At 48.3% G+C, this 22933-nt stretch overlaps 1 protein-coding gene across 5 annotated transcripts in view; it reads left to right on the top strand.

The window, feature by feature from the left end:
* SLC39A13 (solute carrier family 39 member 13) overlaps positions 1-22655 on the top strand; it is a 28440-nt gene extending 5785 nt beyond the window's left edge. For all 5 annotated transcript variants that reach the window (XM_075927456.2, XM_006113436.5, XM_075927457.2 and 2 more), the window contains 9 exons: positions 1970-2272; positions 2847-2960; positions 4652-4773; positions 7550-7702; positions 17468-17557; positions 17862-17912; positions 18161-18293; positions 18383-18482; positions 19949-22655. In XM_075927456.2, coding sequence (XP_075783571.2) covers positions 2002-2272; positions 2847-2960; positions 4652-4773; positions 7550-7702; positions 17468-17557; positions 17862-17912; positions 18161-18293; positions 18383-18482; positions 19949-20024 — 1110 coding nt within the window. In that variant the 5' untranslated portion in view covers positions 1970-2001 and the 3' untranslated portion in view covers positions 20025-22655. The remainder of the gene's footprint in view (positions 1-1969; positions 2273-2846; positions 2961-4651; positions 4774-7549; positions 7703-17467; positions 17558-17861; positions 17913-18160; positions 18294-18382; positions 18483-19948) is intronic.
* Positions 22656-22933: the final 278 nt, after the last annotated feature.

The following is a 22933-nucleotide window of genomic DNA, read 5'->3' as shown; positions in this document are numbered from 1 at the left end:
TCAGATACTTTAAATGGTTAAAACGTTCAGAACTCTGTTCTTTTTGGAGGACTCTCCAGACTCCTTAGCTTTACAATAGCTGTGCAGGGCTGTAGCTAAGAGAGTTAGACTGTATGAAGAAACCCAGATGGCCTGGAAGTGTCCCAGATGCATCCTATTGACAATACAGGCAGGCCCCGACTTACGCGGATCCGACTTATGTCGGATCCGCAGTTACGAACGGGGCTGCCCCGGAGGACACGGACTGCGGGACCTTGCGGTCCTGCCGCCCATGTACTCCGGGGCTTTCTCCGCGTCTCCCTGGTCTGCAGGCGCGCCTGGGCTGCCCCGCTGCCCAAGCCCCTCTGCGGCTTTGCAAAGCCTCGGGGAAGCCGGCAGCGGGACAGCCCAGATGCCCCGCGGCTGTCCCGCTGCTGGTGTCCTCAGAGGCTTTGCTCCCCGTCTCCCTGGTCTGCTGGTCTCCAGCAGACCAGGGAGACTGGGAGCAAAGCCGCGGAGGACCCAGGCGGCGGGACCGCAGTGCATCTCGGTCCGCAGCCCGCGTCTTCCTGGTCTGCTGGGGTGGGGGGGAGCGCAGCTAGTACGTCCCCTCCTCCCCCCCAGCAGACTAGGCTTTTCGCCGGACGCCTGTGGCAGAGCAGCTGGGGTGCTGCCGGTTGGTCCCACAACGCCGCTCTGGGCGCTACTGGACCAACCCGGCAGCAACCCAGCTGCTCTGCCCCAGGCACTCTGATTGAGCTGCTGCTGGTCAGTTTCAGCAGCGGCTGAATCAGGATGCCTGGGGCAGAGCAGATGGGGTGCTGCTCTGCCCCAGGCGTCCCCAAGTCAGCTGCTGCTGAAACTGACCAGCGCTGACTACAGGAAGCCCGAGGCAGAGTTGCTCTGCCCCGGGCTTCCTGGAATCAGCTGCTGATCAGTTTCAGCAGCAGCTGACTTGGGGACGCTTGGGGTTCTTAAGTTGATTCTGTATGTAAGTCGGAACTGGCGGTCAGTTTCAGCAGCGGCTGATGCCAGTTCCGACTTACATACAGATTCAACTTAAGAACAAACCTACAGTCCCTATCTTGTACGTAACCCGGGGACTGCCTGTAGCTGATTTGCATCTACACAACTGGGGTGGGGACCACATCTGACACACAATTCTCTTCCTGTAGTTCTGTCATTAATATTTACCCAAAGCATTAGCTACCTTCTGATTGCTGGGATAATTGTGAAGACTTGACACTGTTGTCAAGACACTAAACAGAGTTGTGGATTTCATATGCATCATTTATAACCATTTCATTCTGATCGAGATAGTTGTGCTACATAAATCTCCTCATTGTGATTGCTGAGGCTCTTAACTGGAATTCCATCCATCACATAGCAAAGTGCTGGCATTTATGCCTCTAACAAGTGAACCCTCTCTAATCTGATTCCTAGTGACACTTCTTGTCAGGAAAAGTATTTGAAATAATTTGGAAGAGGTTCTCTGTGAAAATTAATATGGAGCTCCATCTTAAAAGATGTGCTCTCAGGAGATCAGCTGTGATCAGAGATGTTTACAGACAACTGGCAGACAGTTTGTACTTGGAGTAGGACTTTGATCTGGAGGACATGAAGGCTCTTGGTCCCTCTATGTATAGCTCCTGAGGTCCAGATGTACTGAAATTGCTCCCCATTTAAAGGTGAACTGCAGATCGTTTTAAGAAAAATGCTTCAACTAAGGTGTCTGAGAGATTATCTAAACCAGAAAAAATTTGCTCTAGTGCACTGATGAGCAGATATCCACTTCAGTGCCACTTATCTAGCATGTCTCCATTGGGGATTCACATTTGGGTAGTCTAACTGATATATTATGTCAGCAGCTCTCCCCGGAACCACAGACAGCCTCTGCTCCAGCATATCCCTAAAATCACCTCATTACATTTCACATGAGCTGGGTTCTTCCATTTTCTCTTAGAACTCAGTTTTTGCCTCTTCCTTTCAGAGATTGGCCAGCCAGGCTGAAACTACTCAGCGATGACAGGGCAACAGTTTCTGCTTCATGGGACGCTTGCTTTGTTTCTCTTCAACATCTCCTATGGATCCCAGGAGCTTCCAGTGGGCAAGGTCACCAGTGGTGCCAGTCCTCTATGTGAGAAAGAGGCTGAGTCCTGGGGAACTCTGTTCAGTGGGGAGCGACTGGATGCCTGGATCTTTTCTCTGATTGGCTCAATTATGGTAGGGCTGAGTGGAGTCTTCCCTGTGCTGATAATTCCTCTTGAGACAGGAGCTGCTCTGCAATCAGAAGGTAAATCTGCTTCCTGGCTTATGTTCCTGATACCAGCATGCCCCCAACAGGCTGTGACTGAATGGGGTTATGTTCTTATTTGACATGGGAGCTGGGATCTTCCTGATGCCCTAGAAATGCTGTCTGTTGAAATGCAGGACTGTCCACTCCTGTGACAAGTTGGGTGACTAGTGCCACTTCTAAACATGGAACAGGTTAGTCCCCTGCCGAGTGTGGAGATCTGGGACTTCAGGTGTAGAGTTCATACAAAGAGCATTCTTTAACTTGGTTCCTAGGAGGGATGCTCACATGCTCCTCCACTCCACTGGAGTACAGACTCCCCCAACTGAGCCTGGTTGAATGTACGGTTCATGCTCTGACTCTCATTGCCAGGCACAAGGTTCTAAGGTACAATGCCACCCATAGCTCAGTCATGACCCTGCAGTGCCCTGGAGCATGTCTCTCTCTCAGTTCATTTCCCTTCTCAGATTCCTTGGTAGTTCAGACCCCTAATTGGGATGTCTCACACAAGTTGTCGGGGGTGAAGGGTGGAGTTGGATTCCAGCCTAGCTGTGATCACTTGTTTGTTTTTCAGCGGGATCCAATCGTTTGAAGCAGCTGTTGAGTTTTGCAATTGGTGGGCTTCTGGGAAATGTATTTCTGCACCTCCTCCCTGAGGCCTGGGCCTATACCTGCAGCGCCACTACAGGTAATATCTGCCACTGTCCCAATGCTTTGAGCAGCACAGTCAGCGCCAAGCACTGGCTGCTATGTGTTTCTTCATCGTGCTGCTTTTCTTAATGTTCTATGTTCTAGCATCCTGCTATTGCTCTTGGAGTCTCTTCAGTAGGGTTGCCAGATACTTTCACAAAAAATGTTGAACATTGTGGAAAAAGAATTGGCTGAGACCAAAAAAAAAAAAAAAATAGGGGACCAAAGTTGTTGAGCAAAAAAAAAAAGGGAGGGGGAGATGAAGTTGAGAAAATACATGTCCGGTATTTTCTGGGTGGTTTTTTTTAACTGGACAGAGGCCACAAATACCAGACTGTCTGGACCAATACCAGACACTTAACAACCCTACTTTTCAGCAAGGGTTCCTTGACTCTGTGAATCGCTCTCCATCCATGCCCTACCTTGGTACAACAGAGGCCAAATCTGACATCCCAGGCAGTGCCTGAGAAGTGGTGGAAATTGCCAGTTACTATAGTGTTTGGGTGAAGAGGAAAGAAAGAGCTGCAGCCAGCAAACTGAGCACAAGCCCTGAGATGGTGCTGGTGTGCCCTCGGATAAATCTTGGGAAACAACTAGCATAGCCCCCTTCCAGTAGCTATTTGTAGAGACAAATAAGTTATCTTTGCACTTGAGCAAACTACTGTCATGAGAAGCTGAATACTGCTGAATCCTATAAGCAGTAGCTGCTCAATAAAAAGAGAAACTCCTCCTGACTCTTCTGGGAACAGTGCCGTAGGGGGCTCAGATTTCTGTCACAGTATCTCCCACCTAGAGGGGGATTCCCATGATCTCTGCCCAACAAATTGTAGAATCCTTTCCTTCCTGAGAACATAGGAAATAGAGAGAAAACAGATTATGGGACATCCATGCTGAGTGGCACCTAAGCAATGGAAATTCAGAATCCTTCCACAGAGCTCTGCTTCTCCACTGGTCCTTTCCAACTTCACTGCACTAGCAGGGTCAGCTGTACCCAGCGTCTTGGGCCCTTGGTGACTGCACCTCCTCTGTTGCAGCTTGTTCATGTCTGTTAGTCTTTTCCCTTGTCTTAAGCTTCCAGGTTTACATGCTCCCCCCCCCCCGTCTGAGTATAGTCTTTGCCCTGATAGTCAGAATGAACAGAAGAGGATATGACAATTTCAGCCTTAATTGAAAGAAACATGTTATAACTTGGGCTAATATCTTGCCCAGGTGTGGTGTGATGGGGAAGATAGGTATTTGGTTCACCTTCCCAAAACAGAGCCTTCGTGTCTATACTTGCTACTCACATAAGCTCAGATGCAGGATTTGTGCTGATACAAGCGTCTTTGTAGCCTCCGGTAAGAAATTTCTGCCTTGCCTTTGCACTGTAATTTATGGAAGAGACGCTTAGGAGCTGGGCTTAAAGGCTCCTGAGAGTAACCAGGAGACAGGCTAGACTCCATCGCTGGGGTATTTGGAATGTGAAATCTAGTTTCCCCCGGACCTATGTTCGATCAAGAATGAGTAGATGAAGCAAATGGGGTTTTCTGCAGGATGTGTTTGTTCTGTGTTCCTACAGGGCTAAAGAAAATGTGTTCTGCCCTGTGTTCTTGTCTTGAGTCCCTCAGTCATAAGCTGCATTGAACTGGGGAGTGAGGCTTCTAATTCAGCATCCCAACAATGCAAACAGAGATCTCTTTTGCTTTCTAGGAGCTGGGCAGAGCTTCCAGCAGCAGAAGCTTCTTGGTCTCTGGGTGATCATTGGTTTTCTGACCTTCCTGGTGTTGGAGAAGATGTTCTCACAGAGTGAGAAGCAAGAGTCTCCCATCATGGTACGTGAGTGATTTAAGGGGAAAGGAGTTGCCATGTAACTACTGCACTAACCCCTATTATCCTTCTGCTCCAGCAGGCTCCTTAGAGATCTACTGGTAGATCTTTGAGCCTCTGAAAGGTGATCCTGACTGGTTTGGCCAAGAGGCTATCCAGGGCCGGCAGGTCAGCTGCTCCTCCCCCCGCTGCTGTGCATCTCCTGCCCTTTGCCTTGGAGCTGACCCCTCAGGAGCCTCCTGCTTGCTGTGAAGGATGGGGAGGGAGAGGAGGGTGCTGGTGTCAAGGTGCCCCCTCTCCCACCCAGTATCCTATCTCCACAGAGCAGAGAAAGGACACAATGGGACTTGGAACGGAGTTTTCTGGATGCTTTTGGGAGTGGTGCAGGGCCAGGACAAGGTTGAACCTCCCTTAGCTCCATTGTACCACCACCCAGGAGCCACCTGAGTTGAACAGTGCCTAGCTGGAGCCCACATCCCGAACTCCTACCCCAGACATGAACCCCTCCCTGCCCCCCAAGTCCCTGTCTTAGCCCCGAGCACCTCTATCCAAATGTCCTCCCAGAGCCTGCACCTAGAACTCCCTCTGGCACCCCAACTGCCTGTTCCAGGCTTAGCTCAGAGCCCCTGTCACATGCCAAATCCCTGAATCCAAGACCAGAGCCTGCACCCCAACCCTCTGCCCCAGCCTAGTGAAAGTGAAGGAGGATGGGGTGAGCAAAGATGGGTGTCAGAGAAGGGGTAAAAGGAGGCAGGACAAGAGTATTTGGTTTTGAGGTAGATGTTGGATTGGACTTAAATTCAAAAAGTGATCTCGTGCTTAAAAAGGTTGGAGACCACTGCCTTAGAGGAACCTAGAACTGTGATTTAGCTCAAAGCATTGGTTGGGAGGCCAGCTGTGCCAGGAAGAGCCACACAATTGGGAACTTGTTCCATTCTCCTGGACCTGGGAGAGGAGACCTTTGATTTCTATGCTGAGCTCTGGTTCTGTGGGTTTATTTCTTGCCCTGGGATGTACATTTACAAAACCAGAAAGATATAATTTTTTTAAATCAAATCAGATATACAGTAAAACTCCGACGGTCCGGCATCTGACGGTCCGGCACTCCTGATAGTCCGGCACCATCAGGAACCCGGAAGTGCTCCGGCAGCCGGACCATTGGAGCTGCTCTGCCCCCAGCTTCCCCTATTCAGCTGCTGCTAAAACTGACCAGCGGCTGAATCCGGGAAGCCGGAGGCAGAGCAGCTGGGGTGCTGCCGGGTAGGTCCCCTAGCGCTGCCCCTTGGGGCTTCCTAGAGTCAGCCGCTGATCAGTATCAGCAGCGTCTGACTTGGGGACGCCTGAGGCAGAGCAGCTGGGGTGCTGCTGGGTTGGTCCAGTAGTGTCGCTCCTCGGCGCTGCGGGACCAACCCGGCAGCCCCCCAGCTGCTCTACCCCAGGCGTCCTGATTCAGACGCTGTTGAAACTGACCAGCTGGCAGCACTTCAGCTGCTCTGCCCCAGGCCTCTCTGATTCAGTCGCTGCTGGTCAGTTTCAGCAGCGGCTGAATCAGGGACGCCTGGGGCGCCGGACTATCGGAAGGGGGGACTTTGAGGGGTCTGGGGTGGTGGTGGGGATGCCACCCCAGACCCCTCATAGCGCCGCCCCCCGATAGTCCGGCATATCTGATAATCCGGCACCCCCTGGGTCCCAAAGGTGCTGGATTATCGGAAGTTTACTGTATTTTGTTCTTTCAATTATTTTTTCTTTAAATAAAAAAAAAACCCTGTTTTAAAAGCACTCTGAATTTGATGCAAAATATGTTTAGGCCTAAACTTATAGTCTCTTAAAATATTTTCAATTGATAAATAAATATGCTGAAGCACCACTTTTCTTTGTAAAGAAAGATTTGGGGGAATTTCAAGTCAAGCTTTATAAATATGGCACAATAGTGGTAAATAAGCAATACATTCACCATTTTCTAATATACTAATTATGTACAGTTCATCATAATCTGAAAATAGTATGTTGTTGCTTAAATAAACATGTATAATTATACCCAAATAGGTAGCAAAAGATATATCAAATCTAATGTAAAGGCTCTGTGTCAGTGTAAATCACCATGTTTTAATCCTTGTCACCTAGTAAAAATGCACCTTTCTTTAGAAAATAACTGAAGTGCAAATGGAAATGTTGATTGAAATAGATTTAAATTGAGGCTTTTCTCTTGGTGATTAATATTAATCCACCATGTTTAGAAGAAGAAGTTCCCTGCTATTTCCCTGGAGTAGAAGAAATAATCTTCACTACTACTCTGGGCCCTTGATCTGTGGGGTTGACTGGTCACAATAGAAGGGTCTTGTGATGGGCCTTTTTGTGACATAGTGAATCATGCAGGAGTTACCAGGCAACAAAGGGACAAATGGTCACTCTCAAAGGGTTGAAAGGTCAGCTCCAAAACTGTGCAAATGGAGCATAAAGTGATCAACCCATGACAATCTACAGATTTTCTGGATAGCATCTGAACTGTGCAGAGCACTTGTTGATCCCCTGCTCTTGGTACGGTTTTTAGCTCAGCTACTTAAATGTATTAATCGCATTTCATAAACTTGAATAAAGGCACCCTGAAATATGTTCCGTTCCTGTTAATTGCAGTTACTAGATTTGAGGCCAAAAGGCATTGTGTTTGGGCTTTAGGGAGAAAAGGATTACGGGTAAAGAGAGGCTTTCTAGGCCCCCTCTACTATTCACACAGCCTGTTGGAGGTTACAGTATGGTAACAGTAGTTTCACTCTGATTCAGGGTAATAATTGCAAAGCAGCTTCCAGAGGGATTCCAAATGGAAACAGCTTCTCCCTGCAGAAAGTAGAAGGCACAGTCCAAAGAGTAGAGACAAACGTGGCTCAGCGTAATGGCTCCTCTTTCCCGTCTCACCCACCGGATCGAAGAATCAAGGTAAATGATCAGCAAGCTGAACACAAAGTGCTAAAGGAAGGAGTGCAGAGTTCTGCACCAACTCCAAGGTGGAATTGCTGTTCTGTTTTAAGAAGGGAGAGGTTTGAAATTCAGCCAGAGTAGTGCAGGGCTTCTGCAATATGGGTATCTGTAAACTTGTTCTGGTGTGTTGTAGACGGAGACATTCACAGAAAATGTTGAAAATTTAAGAGTGAATTATTTAATTTGACCATGTCTGAAACATCAGAGTTCCTGTAGCAAACTGGACAAACTCTCTGAAAATTCCATACACAACTGTGAAAGGAGAGGGAATCTCTCAAAAGTCAGGAGAAGCTATTTCCTATGTCTTCATTGTGCTCTTTGTGCATATGTTAGTCCACTGCTGTCTTTAGTAAACTCATCAGACTGTATCAAATAATAGTCTTGAGCATGTTTTTAACTATACTCTTATTGTCATTCTTTTCTTTAGTTTCTTTATTGACCTAAGCTTTTTATCTGTTGATTTCTTTTTTCTCTAATACCTGAATTGTAATAATTTATTAGTTTGGGAACTGAGGCAATTAACTACACAGCTAACTTAACTTAGGGTATGTCTACACTACAGCACTAATTCGAACTAACTTAGTTGGAATTAGTTAATTCGAACTAAGCTAATTCGAACTAGCGCATCTAGAACTAAAAACTAGTTCAAATTAGCGTTTTGCTAATTCGAACTAGCGCGTCCACACTGATTGGACGCAGGGGGGCATTTAAGGGCAGCTGAAACAGGTTCTGGCAGGGCATCAGGTCAGTAGTTGCTTTGTGTGGCTGCTGTCTGAGGCTCTCTGAGCCTCGAGCTTAAAAGGACCCCCCCTGGACAGCCGGTTCTCAGCTTTTCTTGCTTCCTTGCCAACCTCGCCGAGGGACAGCAAAGCGTTGGTCTCTGTGCCTGTCTGTGTCGGTGCTTCCCTTTGGGGACGCCGCCGCAGGTGGCAACATGGAGCCACAGCTCGCCCTGCACCTTCTGGTGCACTTTCTGGACTTGCTGCTGCAAGCCTGCCACCAATGGCTCGAGGCTGCCTGGCACCTCCTGGTGCACGTCAGCCCCCTGCCTCTCCGCCTGGCCGCCCTGGGGGCCGTGGAGGAGCCGCGGCAGCGCCCCGGCACCGGCGTGCCCTGCCGCGTCTGGCGTCTGGACATCAGCACCGACTAGTGGGACCGCATAGTCCTGGAGCGCTGGGAGGACCGACAGTGGACCCAGAACTTCAGGATGAGGAGGGACACCTTCCTGGAGCTCTGCGAGTGGCTCGCCCCTGCCCTGCGCAGAAGGGACACTCGCATGAGGCCCGCCATCCCCCTCCAGAAGCGGGTGGCCATCGCCCTATGGAAGCTCTCCATGCCGGACAGCTACCGATCCGTTGGGAACCAGTTCGGCGTGGGGAGATCCACCGTCGGAGCGGTGCTCATGCAGGTATGGCATTCGTCGGCCACTGAGCCGGGGGGAAGGAGGGCTGCAAGGAGTGGATGGGCCGCCCCAGGGACAAAGGGGGGGCGGGAGGAGGCGAAAGCACTCTGCACCGGAGGGGTCGGTCTGTCCCGGCCGTACTACATGCCGCCAGGGGGGTTGCTACCGGGAGTGGGGCGCGGGGCACTGCCAGGGCACGAACGCTCCCAGCCACCCGGGCGCCCCACTGATTGTCGCTTTGCTGTGTCTCTCTCCGCAGGTGGTCAAGGCCATCAACCGGGTGCTGCTCCGCAGGGTGGTCCGCCTCGCCGACCCGGACGCCGTCATCCGGGGATTCGGCGCCCTCGGCTTCCCCAACTGCGGGGGGGCCATCGATGGGACGCACATCCCCATCCGTGCCCCGGAACACCAGGTGTCCCGGTACATCAACCGCAAGGGGTACTTCTCCGTGATCCTGCAGGCCATGTGTGACCACCGGGGACAGTTCACAGACATTAATGTGGGCTGGTCCGGCAAAGCACACGACGCCCGGGTGTACCGCAACTCCTCAGTGTGCCAGCGGCTGCAGGACGGGACCTTCTTCCCCGACCGCCACATCAGGGTCGGGGACGTGGACATGCCCGTGTGCCTGGTGGGGGATGCCGCCTACCCACTGCAGCCGTGGCTGATGAAGCCCTACACGGGGCATCTCAATCCCTCCCGCCAGGCCTTCAATGCCAGGCTGACCAGGGCCCGCATCGTGGTGGAGGGGGCCTTCGGGTGACTGAAAGCCCGCTTTCGATGCCTCCTCACCCGTCTGGACCTGGCCGAGCACAACATCCCTCCCGTGGTGGCAGCATGTTGTGTGCTCCACAATTTGTGTGAGCGAAAGGGGGAGGCTTTCCTGCCAGCCTGGATGGCTGAGGCTGACCGCATGGCTGGACACTACGGTCAGCCCCGCACCGCCGCCATCCGGGAAGCCCAGCAGGGGGCCGTCCGGATCCGGGAAGCCCTGCAGGAGAGCTTCCTGGTGGAGGAGGAGGACTGACCTCTCCCTGCATGCCCCACTGGGGCCTTCTTCCACCCTACCCCCCTTCCCCTTTCTCCTCCCTACCTACTGTCAAATAAAGACACCTGTTTTTGAAACAAAAATGTATGTTTATTTAACATAAGTGGGGTGGGGGGAGGGAGGCTGGGAGTGGGGAGGGGGAAACCTGGGACGAGGGAGCTGGAAGGGGAGGGGAGGGAAGGGAGGAAGGGAAAGGAAAGCTCAGTGGTGGGAATCCGGCTGCCACTCCCGTCTCGCCACACTGCGGGTCCGGGGGCGTCGGTGGGAAATGGTTGTGGAGCGGGGGGCAGGAGGGACAGGGGGTGTGGAGGAAGCAGGAGCGGGAGCAGGAGGAGCAGGGGGAGGAGGAAATGGGAAGCGGTCCAGCAGGCTCTGGAGGTGGCCTCGCAGGGCACGGCCCTGCTCCTCCAGGGCCTCCAGACTCCTCCGGCGCAGCCTCAGGTCCTCCTGGACCCAGTGGTCCTGGGTGCGGAGCTGGTGATCCATGAACCGGAGGTGCCGCCTTTGGTACTCCTCCTCATTCCTGGCTCTCCTGCTTGCCCGGGAACAGGCAGCTGCTGCAGGCGGGGTGGTGCGCCTTGCAGGCCCAGGTGCTGCAGCTGTGGTGCAACAAGAACAGCGGTCAATTACCCCAGGGGCCCAGGTGTGTGAAACCCAGCTCCCCTCTGCAAGGCCAGGGCCCCTGCAGGATCCCCAGCTGCTGCTCCGTGGTGGGCAAGGCCCAGGCATACGGTCCCGGGGCTCCCTCTCGCCCCAACCCCCCGTACACATAAGGGGAACACGATGGTACTCACAGGTGGACGCCTCCCCGGCCTCGGACGACACCTCTGTGGGGTGCCTCGGGGGTCCCGGGTCCCGGGCAGGCTGGCGGCAGGCTCCTGGCTCTCAGAGCCCTCCTCCTCCTCCTCCGTCTCCTGGAGCGGGCCCTCTGCTCCGGGGTCTATCACGTCCCGGGGGGCGGTCCAGGGCGTGGAAGTGGGGGCAGGCCTCCGGGTCGGCCCCTGGCTGGCAGGCCTGGGAGTAGGACTGCCGCAGATCTTTAATCTTGCAGCGCACCTGCTCCCGGCTGCGCTGGTGGCCCCTGGCGGCCAGGCTGGCAGCCATGCGGCCATAAGCGGCCGCGTTCCTGTGGCTAGTGCGGAGATCGTGGACATTGGAGGCTTCCCCCCAAACCTCGATGAGGTCCACGATCTCCGCACTTGACCAAGCGGGCGCCCGCCTTTTGCGCCCCCGGGCAGGCTCCTGGGAGCCGCCAGGCTGGTCCTGGGGAGCAGTGGAGGGCTGGGTGTCCTTGGGTGGCTGGCTCATGGTGTGGTAGGTGCAGGGTCTGCTGGCACAGGTGCCGGCAGCCTTGCAACTGGCACAAACTGTGTAGCCAGCCCGTGGCCCTTTAAGGGCTCCGGGGCCGGGAGGGGGGCAGACAAGTTTCCCTGGTGTTGGCCAGAGTGGCCACCAGGGAAACCTGGGAAGCCTTAGCCTCCCACTAGTTCGAATTAAGGGTCTACACAGCCCTTAATTCGAACTAGTTAGTTCAAACTAGGCTTAATCCTCGTAAAATGAGGTTTACCTAGTTCGAACTAAGCGCTCCGTTAGTTCGAATTAAGTTCAAACTAACAGAGCGCTAGTGTAGCGCCTATCAAAGTTAGTTCGAACTAACGTCCGTTAGTTCGAACTAACTTTGTAGTGTAGACATACCCTCAGTGACTTTTTTATGAAAGAAAATTTTCACTATTTTATTTGTACTCCAGAAGCGTCTATAGACACCAGTCAAGGATCAGGACCCCATTGTGCTAGACATTGTACAAACACATTAAGAGCATACCTGCCTCAGAGCCTGCATTTTACATTTAAGGCAATATGCAACAAATAAGTTTGACAAACTGTAGGGAAGGAAGTGAGGGGGAGGGGTAACCATAAAATGTGATTAACTGGGCTGGTCAATGTTCACTTTGACTTCACTTTCCATTAAAAGCTTCTTATAAACTCTCCCTTTTCTCTTTTACTTCTATATCCTTTTATTTTAAATCTCTGCTTTTGCCTATTTCTTAAATTTATTTTGCTACTCTTTGTTAGACTTTAATATGTAGGATGCTGTGTAAATCTGGTTTACTGTATACTTTTCATGTTGGTGACTGTCACATACTCTTTGTTAGGGATGTAAATGACTAATTGACTCCCCGATAAGCAAAAGCTTATCCAATAGTCGACTAGTTGCTTCCTCCACCTTTGCTGCCTCTATCAGAAAGAGGCAGCAAGGAAGGTGGAAGAGGAGGGGTCCTGGGGGGAGCTGGCTTAAAAGCTGATTTCCCCCCAGCTCCATCTCATGGGAGAGGGCAAGGGTGCAGCAGTGGTGTTCCACCTTTGAAATGTACTCTTGTACGCTGGGGCTCTTGTATGTTTCAAAGGCAGAACGCCTAGGCGGGCTCTTGCTACATTTCAAAGTGGAAGAGCCCTTATTGACTAATTGAATAGTCGATGGAATTCCATCAACTATTTGATTAGTTGATTAATCTAATTTTAACATCCCGACTGTGTGTGCATGTAGAATAGTGCACAGGCTAGATTAGAAGATACGACTTCAGTGTATCTAAAGGTGAAAAAAATTATATGATGATGTGCCATATTAAAAGTAAGTGGGATGATCTGGGAATCTGCAGGCTCATTAACCTGGTATTGATCCCAGGCAAAATTATAGGAATGCTGATGTGAGGCTAATTTGTAAAAACTTGAGATGGTAGCATAGCTAATGCCAGCCAACTTGATTTATGGAAAATAGGTCTTGTCAGCAAAACTTGGTGTAATGTTTGATTAGATCACAAGTTTTGTTGATAAAGGTAATTGTCAACATATAGTGTTTTTCTGTAAGGCATTTGAATTGGTTCCAAATAGCTTTCTAATAAAATTAGCAATATACAAAATTAAATAGTTTGAAAACAGTTTAACTGATCATAAAACATCATTGTAAACGGGGAATCACCATCCAGTTAAGGTATGGTGCATCAGGGATCTGATGTCAGCCCACTGCTATTTAATATTTTGTTTCATTTATTTGAAAGAAAACATAACATCATTGCTAGTAAAATATGCAGATGACACAAATTGTTAGAGCAGTAAATAATATCAACCTGAAACATTAAATAAGGTGGGCTGGGCTTATTTGAACAAGCAAATGCAAGGTCATACATCTAGAAACGAAGATCGAGGAATCACATCTCAGAAATGGGGGGCTATATCGTGGAGAGCAGTGACTCTGAGAAGGATGTAAGGGCCATGGCAGATAGTCAGTTTAAAAATTAGCTCCTACTGCGGTACTTCTGAGAAGGTGAATTCAGTCCTTGGATGTATAAGGAAGGGAATATCCAGTTGGAATGGGGAGGTAGTATTCCCTCAGTATACAGGATTGAGACCATTAATCCAAAGTGGATTGCCATTAACTCCCAGCATCTGATCTTGAAGGCAGAAGTAATACTGAGGCCCTATTTTATGTATCATTTAGATATCAGACTAAAAAATCTGGGCCACCCTCACCTCATGCTCCAGTTCTTCTACTAACTCATAATCTGCTTCCATTGCCAATTCAAGGCCCTGGTCCTGATCTTCAAAGCCATCAATGGACCAGGTCCCATCCACACTAGTGACTGCCAGTGTCCATTTCCTCTAAGATTTTTCCATCCATGAGTGGAGTGAGTTTTGTCTTGTGCACCAATATTGAGGTCATGTGTGCTTGTCTGGACATGTGCCAGCTACTTATATACAAATATTATGGAAGAAAATACTAAAACAAGGGATAATTAACAAGGTGCATGACTTTAAATGTTTATTTAATATGAAATCAAAACACTAAAAAAATCAATTCTCCTGTGTAGCCCAGAAAGGCACTATCTAGTGAATCTCAGCTAGAATGCAAAATAGTTTCAGTTAGATAGGCAAATTTCTCCTGTACTTTTCCATTTTCCCCACAAATAAAGAATACAGTGCATATACAGTTTACAATAAACCTATGCAGCCCACCCCAGGAGCAGCTGGGCGGCCACCACACAGTCCTTGCTCCAGCTGCTTTGCATCAGACGTGTTTTGTCTCCCTTTGCCTCTCTAGACATGTAGCACTTCTGTAGGTATGAATCACATTAGCTCCACTGGTTTCAACGTCTACCAGCGGAAAATCTGGCCCTTAATTCCCAGATTTGGCCACTAACCAAGGCATTAAGCCAACTTATGCATAAGGCCTTTCTTACATTCTGCTTCCTCCTCTCACTAACTATATTGACTTCAGAGGAAGTTCACAACATTCTATTGTGGCATGTGGTTGCTGTTGAAATGGTTATGATACAAACAATATTTCAGTATCAGATTTCGTATATTACAAATTAATGTGTCGTCTTTGTGAATCCTTTTGGAAGTTTAACTTTTAACAGACAGATTGATATTATTGTCATGATTGCAATAATTTCTTTTTAGGACAAGCAGTTGTTAGAACGGAGATGTACACTTTATTTAAATTTGATTTCAGAAAAATATTCAGTAATATATTTAAAATTAAAGCTGATGTTTCCAGCCCTACACAGTACCTGATTAGCATTATACACATGATTAAATTGCATTGACTTCAGTATACAGTTAAGTGCATCTGTGAATCAGGGTCTTAATTTCAACATTTAAATTCTTGTATAGTTTAAATGTGTACTTATCCAAGAAACTCTTTCTTATTGTCTTTACGCTGTTATTGAACCCAATGATGTACTCATTCAGGTTAAACAATGTGCCGTGTTTTGTGTAACAAATACAATTGTAGAAAAAGAGCAAGGTAAGAAAAAGAGGATCAGATTCACAATTCTGTACTTAAGACCGCTGGTAAAGTCACAGAATAATTCAATTAATTTATCTACTGATATGTGTGATTTAATGATCTAGGAAAATAAACAAGAATTTTAACTGAACCCTTTGAATATTTCATCTGTGAAACTGATGTGAATATTATAAAAATCAAATAATCCCAGCAATCTTCTACAGATTCATGCTAACTTTGCACATAACTAAATACAAATGTCTATAACATTAAAAAGATGTAATGGGGTAGAAAACACCACACTGAGCATTGACAGAAGAGGGAGGAAATCTTTATCTGTTTACAAGCAACCATGGCTGTGGCTCTAGCCGGAGCACACTGGGGCAGCCACCTGCTATGCGGTCCTGCCCATGTGGGTGCTGGACTTGGAACCAGGGCTGCAGTGAGGCTGCCCCAGCAAGAATAGACTCACCACAGCTGTGGCTCTAGCCACCCACCAAAGACTTACTGTACCCCAGCTCCAGCCAGGGCAGCCACCCACTGAGCAGGAACCCGTCTCTCACCTTCCAGCAGGAAAGTGAGTGGTGAGTGCTGCTGCGTGGCTCTGCAAAGGAGGTGGGTGGGCCTAGAATTTTTTCTGCATGGCCAAGGAGGCATGCTCCTTAGAGGGAACTATGGTGACTCCATCTCCATCCTGACCCGCTAAAACAACTTTACTCCTTTAGGATTATACAACTCCAAGTACACAAGAGCAAGAGATTATTCTCAATCAAGCAGGTTCAGCTATGGAAGGAATGAGCTTCCAAAAGATTTAGGCTAATCCAAAACCAGACCAATTTAGCACATGCTGTGGGACCTTTTCTTGTGATGATGTTTTCCCACTAGCCGGAATGGGATACCGAAAGCAGTTTCTTAGAACCTCAAAAGTCTCCATGAAGTCCACTAGAGACATTGCTATGTAAATCTAATTAATTTGTGCAGAACTTAAATTGTACATTGGTGAGCAATATAGAAAACACAAAATCAGTGATGGAAACAAGCCAGCAGGCAGCAGGTGGGCACTTATTGATAGTTGTTTAGAAGAGTTTATATGTTATAGAACAGTGGTTCCCAATCTTTTTGATACTGGGGACCAGTAAACCCATTCACAAGCTTTTGGAGGACTGGTGACATTTATTTGCATATTTGCATATTCATTAAGCAAATGATGAATATGCAAATTGTCACTGGCCCTACCTGTCCAGTGGGTTGTTTTCCCCCCCCTCCCCCCAATCCCGGTTGCTTTATCGGCTGGCACCAGCTGCGTTTCTGCACCGGTGCACACTGTGAGTTGTTCCGCCCCACTCCTCCTTGCCCCAATCCTGGCCGCTTTATCGGCCGGTGCCGGTTCCCCTGGCTGCGGCTGGCGCTGGGCGTTCAGTGTTGGTGCGCATGGCACCCAGCCTTCTCCCTGGGTCCTAGCGCCCGCTGGATCTAGCCCTGCCGCCTGGGAGCATGCCCAGCAGAGATGCCGCCACAGCGTGCTCTCTTTCAAGAGGGCTGCGCCACCATGCTTAGCAGTGCGGGGTGCTGTTACCCCATCACACAAATTAATAGGATCGTGTGCGATAATTTTTCTAAAGACCGTTTTTTGTTTTTTTCTAAGGACCAGTACTGGGCCTCAGACCAGACTTTGGGAAAGGCTGTTATAGAAGATTAGGGTTAGAAGAGATCTCAGGAGGTCATATAGGCCAATCTCTGCTCAAAGCAACACCAAACCCATCTAAATCATCCCAACTAGGGTTTATTTGTGAATAGGCAGTAGCCAGTCTTAAAGCAGGTCTATCAAAATTTAAATTGGCTTAGGCGCTGTTAGCATGTTCCTTTTTTTCCCCCATTAAAGAAAAGAAACCTACAGAATTCTTGTTTTTTGCATTTAATGCAATATGTTAAGTTCTTTGCCACCAAAAGTAAATTTCAGCTTCCACCAGCAGCAATAGCTCTGTTGCATTGTACCTCCTATGTCTTGCACAGGAGAAATTTGACAAGTTGTATATTAAACTATGTAATTGACTAGAAAACAGACTCTATTTATATTAGAACCCAATCACTTAAGAAAATGTGGGCATCATCTGAAATCTGATGTTTATAATTGTTTATTATAGTCCTGCAGACTGCCTTCCTTTTCTTCCCTTTGTCTAGTAAGCTTCTTTCTTACATCACTCCCTTTCTTTAAAGCTTTGTGTGTCTATGTCTCTCTTCCCCTTCCTCACTAAGATGGAGTTCTCAACCCTAAGACTCCCCTGTCTGCACTAGAGCTGAATGTGGCAATTCAGTGTCCTGTCTGAAGCAGAAATGGGGTTTAAGCCACTAACCAGTCTTGCCCCACCATGATTCACCTACTCTTAGGGTGGTTAAATTGCCCTTTGGCTGTAGCTGATGCTTCCCCCTACTCTGGACCTCATCAAATTTCCCTTGCTCATAAATGCCTCTGACTTCCCTCCATAGATCAGCGGATACCTTAACCTGCTTGCCAATACCATTGATAACTTCACACACGGTCTGGCAGTGGCAGCCAGCTTCCTGGTTAGTAGAAAGGTAAGGTTTGTGCCCACCTGTCAAACTGGAGATCTGGAGAAACCGTTCTCTCACCTGTAGTATGTGCCTGTCTGCATAGTAAAAGGACTTGAAGAGCCCCCCTTCCAGGGGTAACTGCCAAGACAAAGCTGTACTGGAGAACACAAAGGGAGCATCTCTGCTCAGGACAGAGCTTTTCTGACTAATAGACCCTTGGCCCCCGGAGTCCATTCATTCAAGTGGAGGTGGGGGGTTATCAGGAAGGGATTGTTGGATGTAATCTCAGCACCATTGAGCTTTGAGATTTTTTTCTCTTCTTCCACAGGTTGGGCTCCTAACCACCATGGCAATCCTCCTGCATGAAATCCCACATGAGGTGAGAAGGTTCTGCAGCCTGCTGCCAGGGGAGCTGGGATGTTAGGTCTTGGTCTCAAGCAAGTGCTCTGCAGGAAGAGGGCTGGTGGGGGTTACCTCTGCTCTTCATCATTCTTCAAAATCCTTTTGTTAGAGGATCTGCTTCCTGTTGAATGCTAGTGTTAATCTACTTAGGCACTCCTTTGTTAATGTTTTCCTCTGTGTTCAGGAGAGTTAGGATTAATAACCACTGACTCTGCTTTCCAATAGGTAGGAGACTTTGCCATCCTGCTTCGGGCTGGGTTTGACCGCTGGAGCGCAGCCAAGATGCAGCTTTCCACAGCACTGGGGGGAATTCTAGGAACCTGCTTTGCAATCTGTTCTCAGTCACCTAAAGGGACAGGTAAGGCTCACTAAGGCTACTGTGTGTCTACTTTCCTTTGTTCTATAGTCTCTTCTCATTACTAATGGAGACTTTCATTGCATTTACAGGGGAAACTGTAGCTTGGATTCTCCCATTCACCTCTGGGGGATTCCTGTACATTGCCTTGGTAAACGTTGTGCCGGACCTCTTGGAGGAGAAGAATCCTTGGTAAGTGGTTCCATCATGGTTATTGGCATTTCTACTGTGCTAGTCGGAGAGACAACAGGGTGTAAAGCTTCTGGACACTACTGCTTTATTCCTCAAAACAGGTGAGACCTTTCCCAAATCCCATGAAAGGTGAGATGGTATCTAGCAGAGTCTGTTCTGCTGTGCCAGGTACTCAGGTTATTATTGCTAGTTATTACAGGGCACACTGACGGAAAGGCTTACCCCAGCTTAGCTCTGATATAATATGCTGGTTTCTGAGCATGTTAGATGGAACAGGTTCAGTCTAGGGTGTTGTCTAGCCAAGTGCCTGACCTAACACTGTCCTCAGGTATCTATTCCTTCCCAATCCCTAATTCGGTGCTTTGTTGAATTGACATTCAGAGGGGTTATAAAACAAGCAAGCAAGCAATGCCAATTTGATACTGAATTCATCTGTTGATATGAATGCATTCAGCTCCCAGCAAAACCAATGCCACTTCCAATTATTTTTAACCCTCTGATCTTTGAGAGTTTGCTGCTGCAAGTTACTAGGGATTATTCTTTCAGAGGAATGGCAGGCTATTGTGACTTAAGATTTCTCAGTCACTTTCCATTATCATGGATTTTTAACTCTTCTCATTGCACTCTGCTTCCTAGATTTATTAATTTCTTACCATTTGCTTTCCTGAAATATAGTCTTTTGTGCTGCTGCCATTCAGTGAGAGACCCCCCAACTCTCCCTTCATTACTGTCCAGGGTAGTACTTGTCTTCCAAAGAGCGATCACAACATCCTTACCACATCCAGTATCCAGTCTTGCCTCCTGTTGGAGTGGTTTCTCAGACCGCTCTCTGCCACACAGAAGGAAGAATTGTGAATATCTTTCCTACTCAAGAAGGTGGCTGCATTGCCTCATGTGCGTGTCCGCACTCAGGGTACGTCCAGACTACATGCCTCCGTCGACGGAGGCATGTAGATTAGCCAGATAGGCAGAGGGAAATGAAGCCGCGATTAAAATAATCGCGGCTTCATTTAAATTTAAATGGCTGCCCCGCTCTGCCGATCAGCTGTTTGTCGGCAGATCGGGGCAGTCTGGACGTTCCCCTGTCGACAGAAAACCCTTTTGTCGACCGCCCCGTTATGCCTCGTGGGATGAGGCATAACGGGGCGGTCGACAAAAGGGTTTTCTGGCGACAGGGGAACGTCCAGACTGCCCCGATCTGCCGACAAACAGCTGATCGGCAGAGCGAGGCAGCCATTTAAATTTAAATGAAGCCGCGATTATTTTAATCGCGGCTTCATTTCCCTCTGCCTATCTGGCTAATCTACATGCCTCCGTCGACGGAGGCATGTAGTCTGGACGTACCCTCAGACAAGAGCCCAGTTCCTGACAATAAGCACATAAGAGATTGAACTCCTGAGCGCCTTGTACTTACGCAGATTGGGACTGGTTTCTGGCCTATTCTGACTTTCTTGTTTCTTCCCCAGGAACTCGCTGCAGCAGGTTCTTCTCCTGTGCACAGGCATTACAGTCATGGTGCTACTCTCACTCACTACAGAATGACCTCCGCTCAGATCTCCTCATGCTGCCTCCTAGAGCTACATTGACTCTGAGCTCTTACAAAGCAATAAGTAACACTAATGTAACTCCTGTGTGTACACGCTTGTGGGTCCAGCTGAGACACAGGTGAGAAAAAGAGGACATCATTGGGGGATGCTGGACTCCATTCCCTGGCTCTTCTATCCCTGCTCTGTCAAAATCCCACAAACCAGGGTTTCTAATGTTGGTGTTTTATGGAGTGAAAGCTTTTGAGGACAGAAATGAACCAGGAGCCAGCTCAAGGAGAACAGACAATGTCTCACCCTGGAGTAAGAACTTGGAACTACACATCCTAAGCTGCTGAGTAACTAGCACAAGATCTCTGTATCCGGTGAAGAAGATTTACCTACTATTCCAGGCTCAGAGAAAACAGTTTTCCTAAAGCAGCAGCAAACCAACAACTTTCCCCAGTGCAGCCTAACTAGCAGGAGCAGAGGTAGTATTAAAATCACAGGTAGATAGAGGCAAGAAGGCCGCTTTCTCACTCAGCCCTCATTTATCAGTAGAAAAATGGGATGGTATCATCCTAGACAGTCTGTCTTTCTGGGCTCTTCTGTCTTAGCTTTGAAATCTTGCCTAATACTTTGGGCAGGTTGGGCTAGGGTTAGGTTTTATGGCCTATCCTAAAAGCTTCTGCCTTTAACCTTTACTCCTCTGTTTAGAGAAACTATCCTCTTCCCTGTTCAACACAACCTAAATGTATATTTGAGAAATGGTCAGCAAATGTTTCCTATCATCCCAGGCCATCAGTTCACCTGTGTCTGTGGGAAACCTGCTCAGTCACTGGCCCCTTCCTAAGGCCTCTCATCAGGAAGTGGAAAGTGAGCAGGATGTGGACTGTGGCCACCTAGAGGAAGAATGGAGGAGAGAGAAAACACTGTAAACAGATAAAAGGCGGAACAGAGAAGAAAACATCATGTGTGGGGGCGAGATGGAAAGGGGTAGAGTTTCTCAGTGAGTGTCCATGGTCTGGCACCAGTCCCTGAGATCTCTCTGACACAGTTTAGGAAGGCAGGAAGCCAGTCCCTAGTATCAAAAAGGTTGAAAAACACTGGTAAGAGGGATCTGCTGGTGCAAAGGATGAAAAGTGAGTTTAATCACTGTAGCAGCAGAGCTGAGCTGGGAAAAAGAATGTGTGTGTGACAGTGCCTTTGCGTTTGTCAGGTGGTGTCTGGGATCCCATTTGATGGCAGCTTAACAGACTAGTAAAACTAAACCTAAAAGTTCCTGGCTTTTACTGATGGGGATTACTGATTCTGACAACAACACTTCCTCTGGAATGTCAAAACTTCCTAAGCATATTCACAATTGCTTAGACCTTGCATATAGGAGGAGGTTGTACTGATTTAATTAAATCTTTTTTGAACCAACGTAGTTAAATTAATGCAACCTCCTTGTGTGAGGTACAGGAGTCCACAGAGTGTTCTGAATCCATCCTGTGCCCTCAGACATTACAGAGAAGACAAATGAACTTTGCCATTAACCAGAGATTGCACCAAGTAAATCAAGTAAATCTGCCTCTGAATTGCTTTTGTTAAATAAATACAACTGTTTTGCATAGGCAGGGCCTTTTTGGAAAGAGCTGGCTACTGATGCTGTTCAGGACATTGAGGACTCCAGAATGAGACCAAAATGGCTTAGGCAGTAAGAAACCAGAGGTGCTACCCAGAGCAAGTTGCCATTTCTTTGCGAGCTCTGAAAATGTTGACTGTTTCCATAGCACCCTCCCTACCACTTCTGAAGAAAGCCTGGCAGCTTTTGCTTGCAATAGTCTCTGCAGAAGGGCTAGTGACTAAAATCCCTGCAGCTTTCCTTATACCTATCTCTGTCACCAGCCTGATCTGTTGGAGCTACGAGGGAGACTGTCAGTACAATGTTGTTTCCCCTGGAAAGTTGCCTTCCCATGATAGCTGCTATATTATCCAGCTACTGTGAGCTCCAGTCATGCATTCATCCTCCTCTTCTTGGGCATCTGAGATGACTCCTAGCCCTTTCGTAATCAGAGAAGCCACAAGATACTAGCTCCTCTGGAGACTGGAGCTACCAAACCTCTGGTGTGGGAGCCTGGAGGAAGCAAACTTATGTACACCCAGCACTTCCCAAAAGATTGTTAGCTGAAAATCAGTTCAGCATTTTTAAAGTTGGGGGCCCAATGCATTGCAGGGCTTAGTGCCTGGGCCTTGATGCTATTGCATCAATGCTGAGTTGGGCCAAGAATGTAAACCACAGCAGGGATTCTGTGCTCAGTGTTCAGGAATGTGCAGTGGGTGACACTGAAGCATTAATCACAGAGCTGTTTCTCTTGGCTGGCAGCCCAGTTTTTGGGAAGCTGCACCCACAGGGGCAATACAGGGCTTTAAAGAGCAATAGTTAGCTGCTCCAGTACATGCGGCACCAGCTCTGTAACTGAACTAAGGGCCTTTGGGAGGGAGGCTGTTAGCCACTCCACCACATTTGTCACTTTTGGAAATGCAGAAAGAATCCTATTTTCTAGCTCTATTTTTTTCAGCTACTCCTGTGCATGTTCCCATTCATCTGTATTGATCTGATCTGCATAGAGACAATAGAGATGAAATAAATGGTTCTGTGTGGGGATTTGTTTTTCTTGGTAAAATGACTCCTTTTCTCTTCCATTGCCTGTGGACTACAGATCAATCTCTCTGCAGTTGGCAATCTGTATGTAGCTTCTCAGGCACTACTCTACAATCTGCTCCTAAAGCTTTTGCTACTGAAAGCATCTTAAGTATTTTAAACAACTTGATCTGCCTGCTGTCATGGGAAACTCCTGGATTAGCATAGCTGGCTTGCTGTACATATTGTTTCTGCTGCATGTGCCTCTGCTTCCTTGCCAGGGCAGCAGCTATATGACAGCT

This window comes from Pelodiscus sinensis, chromosome 5, assembly GCF_052426305.1.
Source record: "Pelodiscus sinensis isolate ZL-2025 chromosome 5, ASM5242630v1, whole genome shotgun sequence".
Classification (NCBI taxonomy): Eukaryota; Metazoa; Chordata; order Testudines; family Trionychidae; genus Pelodiscus; species Pelodiscus sinensis.
Note: the sequence above shows the minus strand (reverse complement) of the source record. Positions and strands in the feature narration are given on the sequence as shown.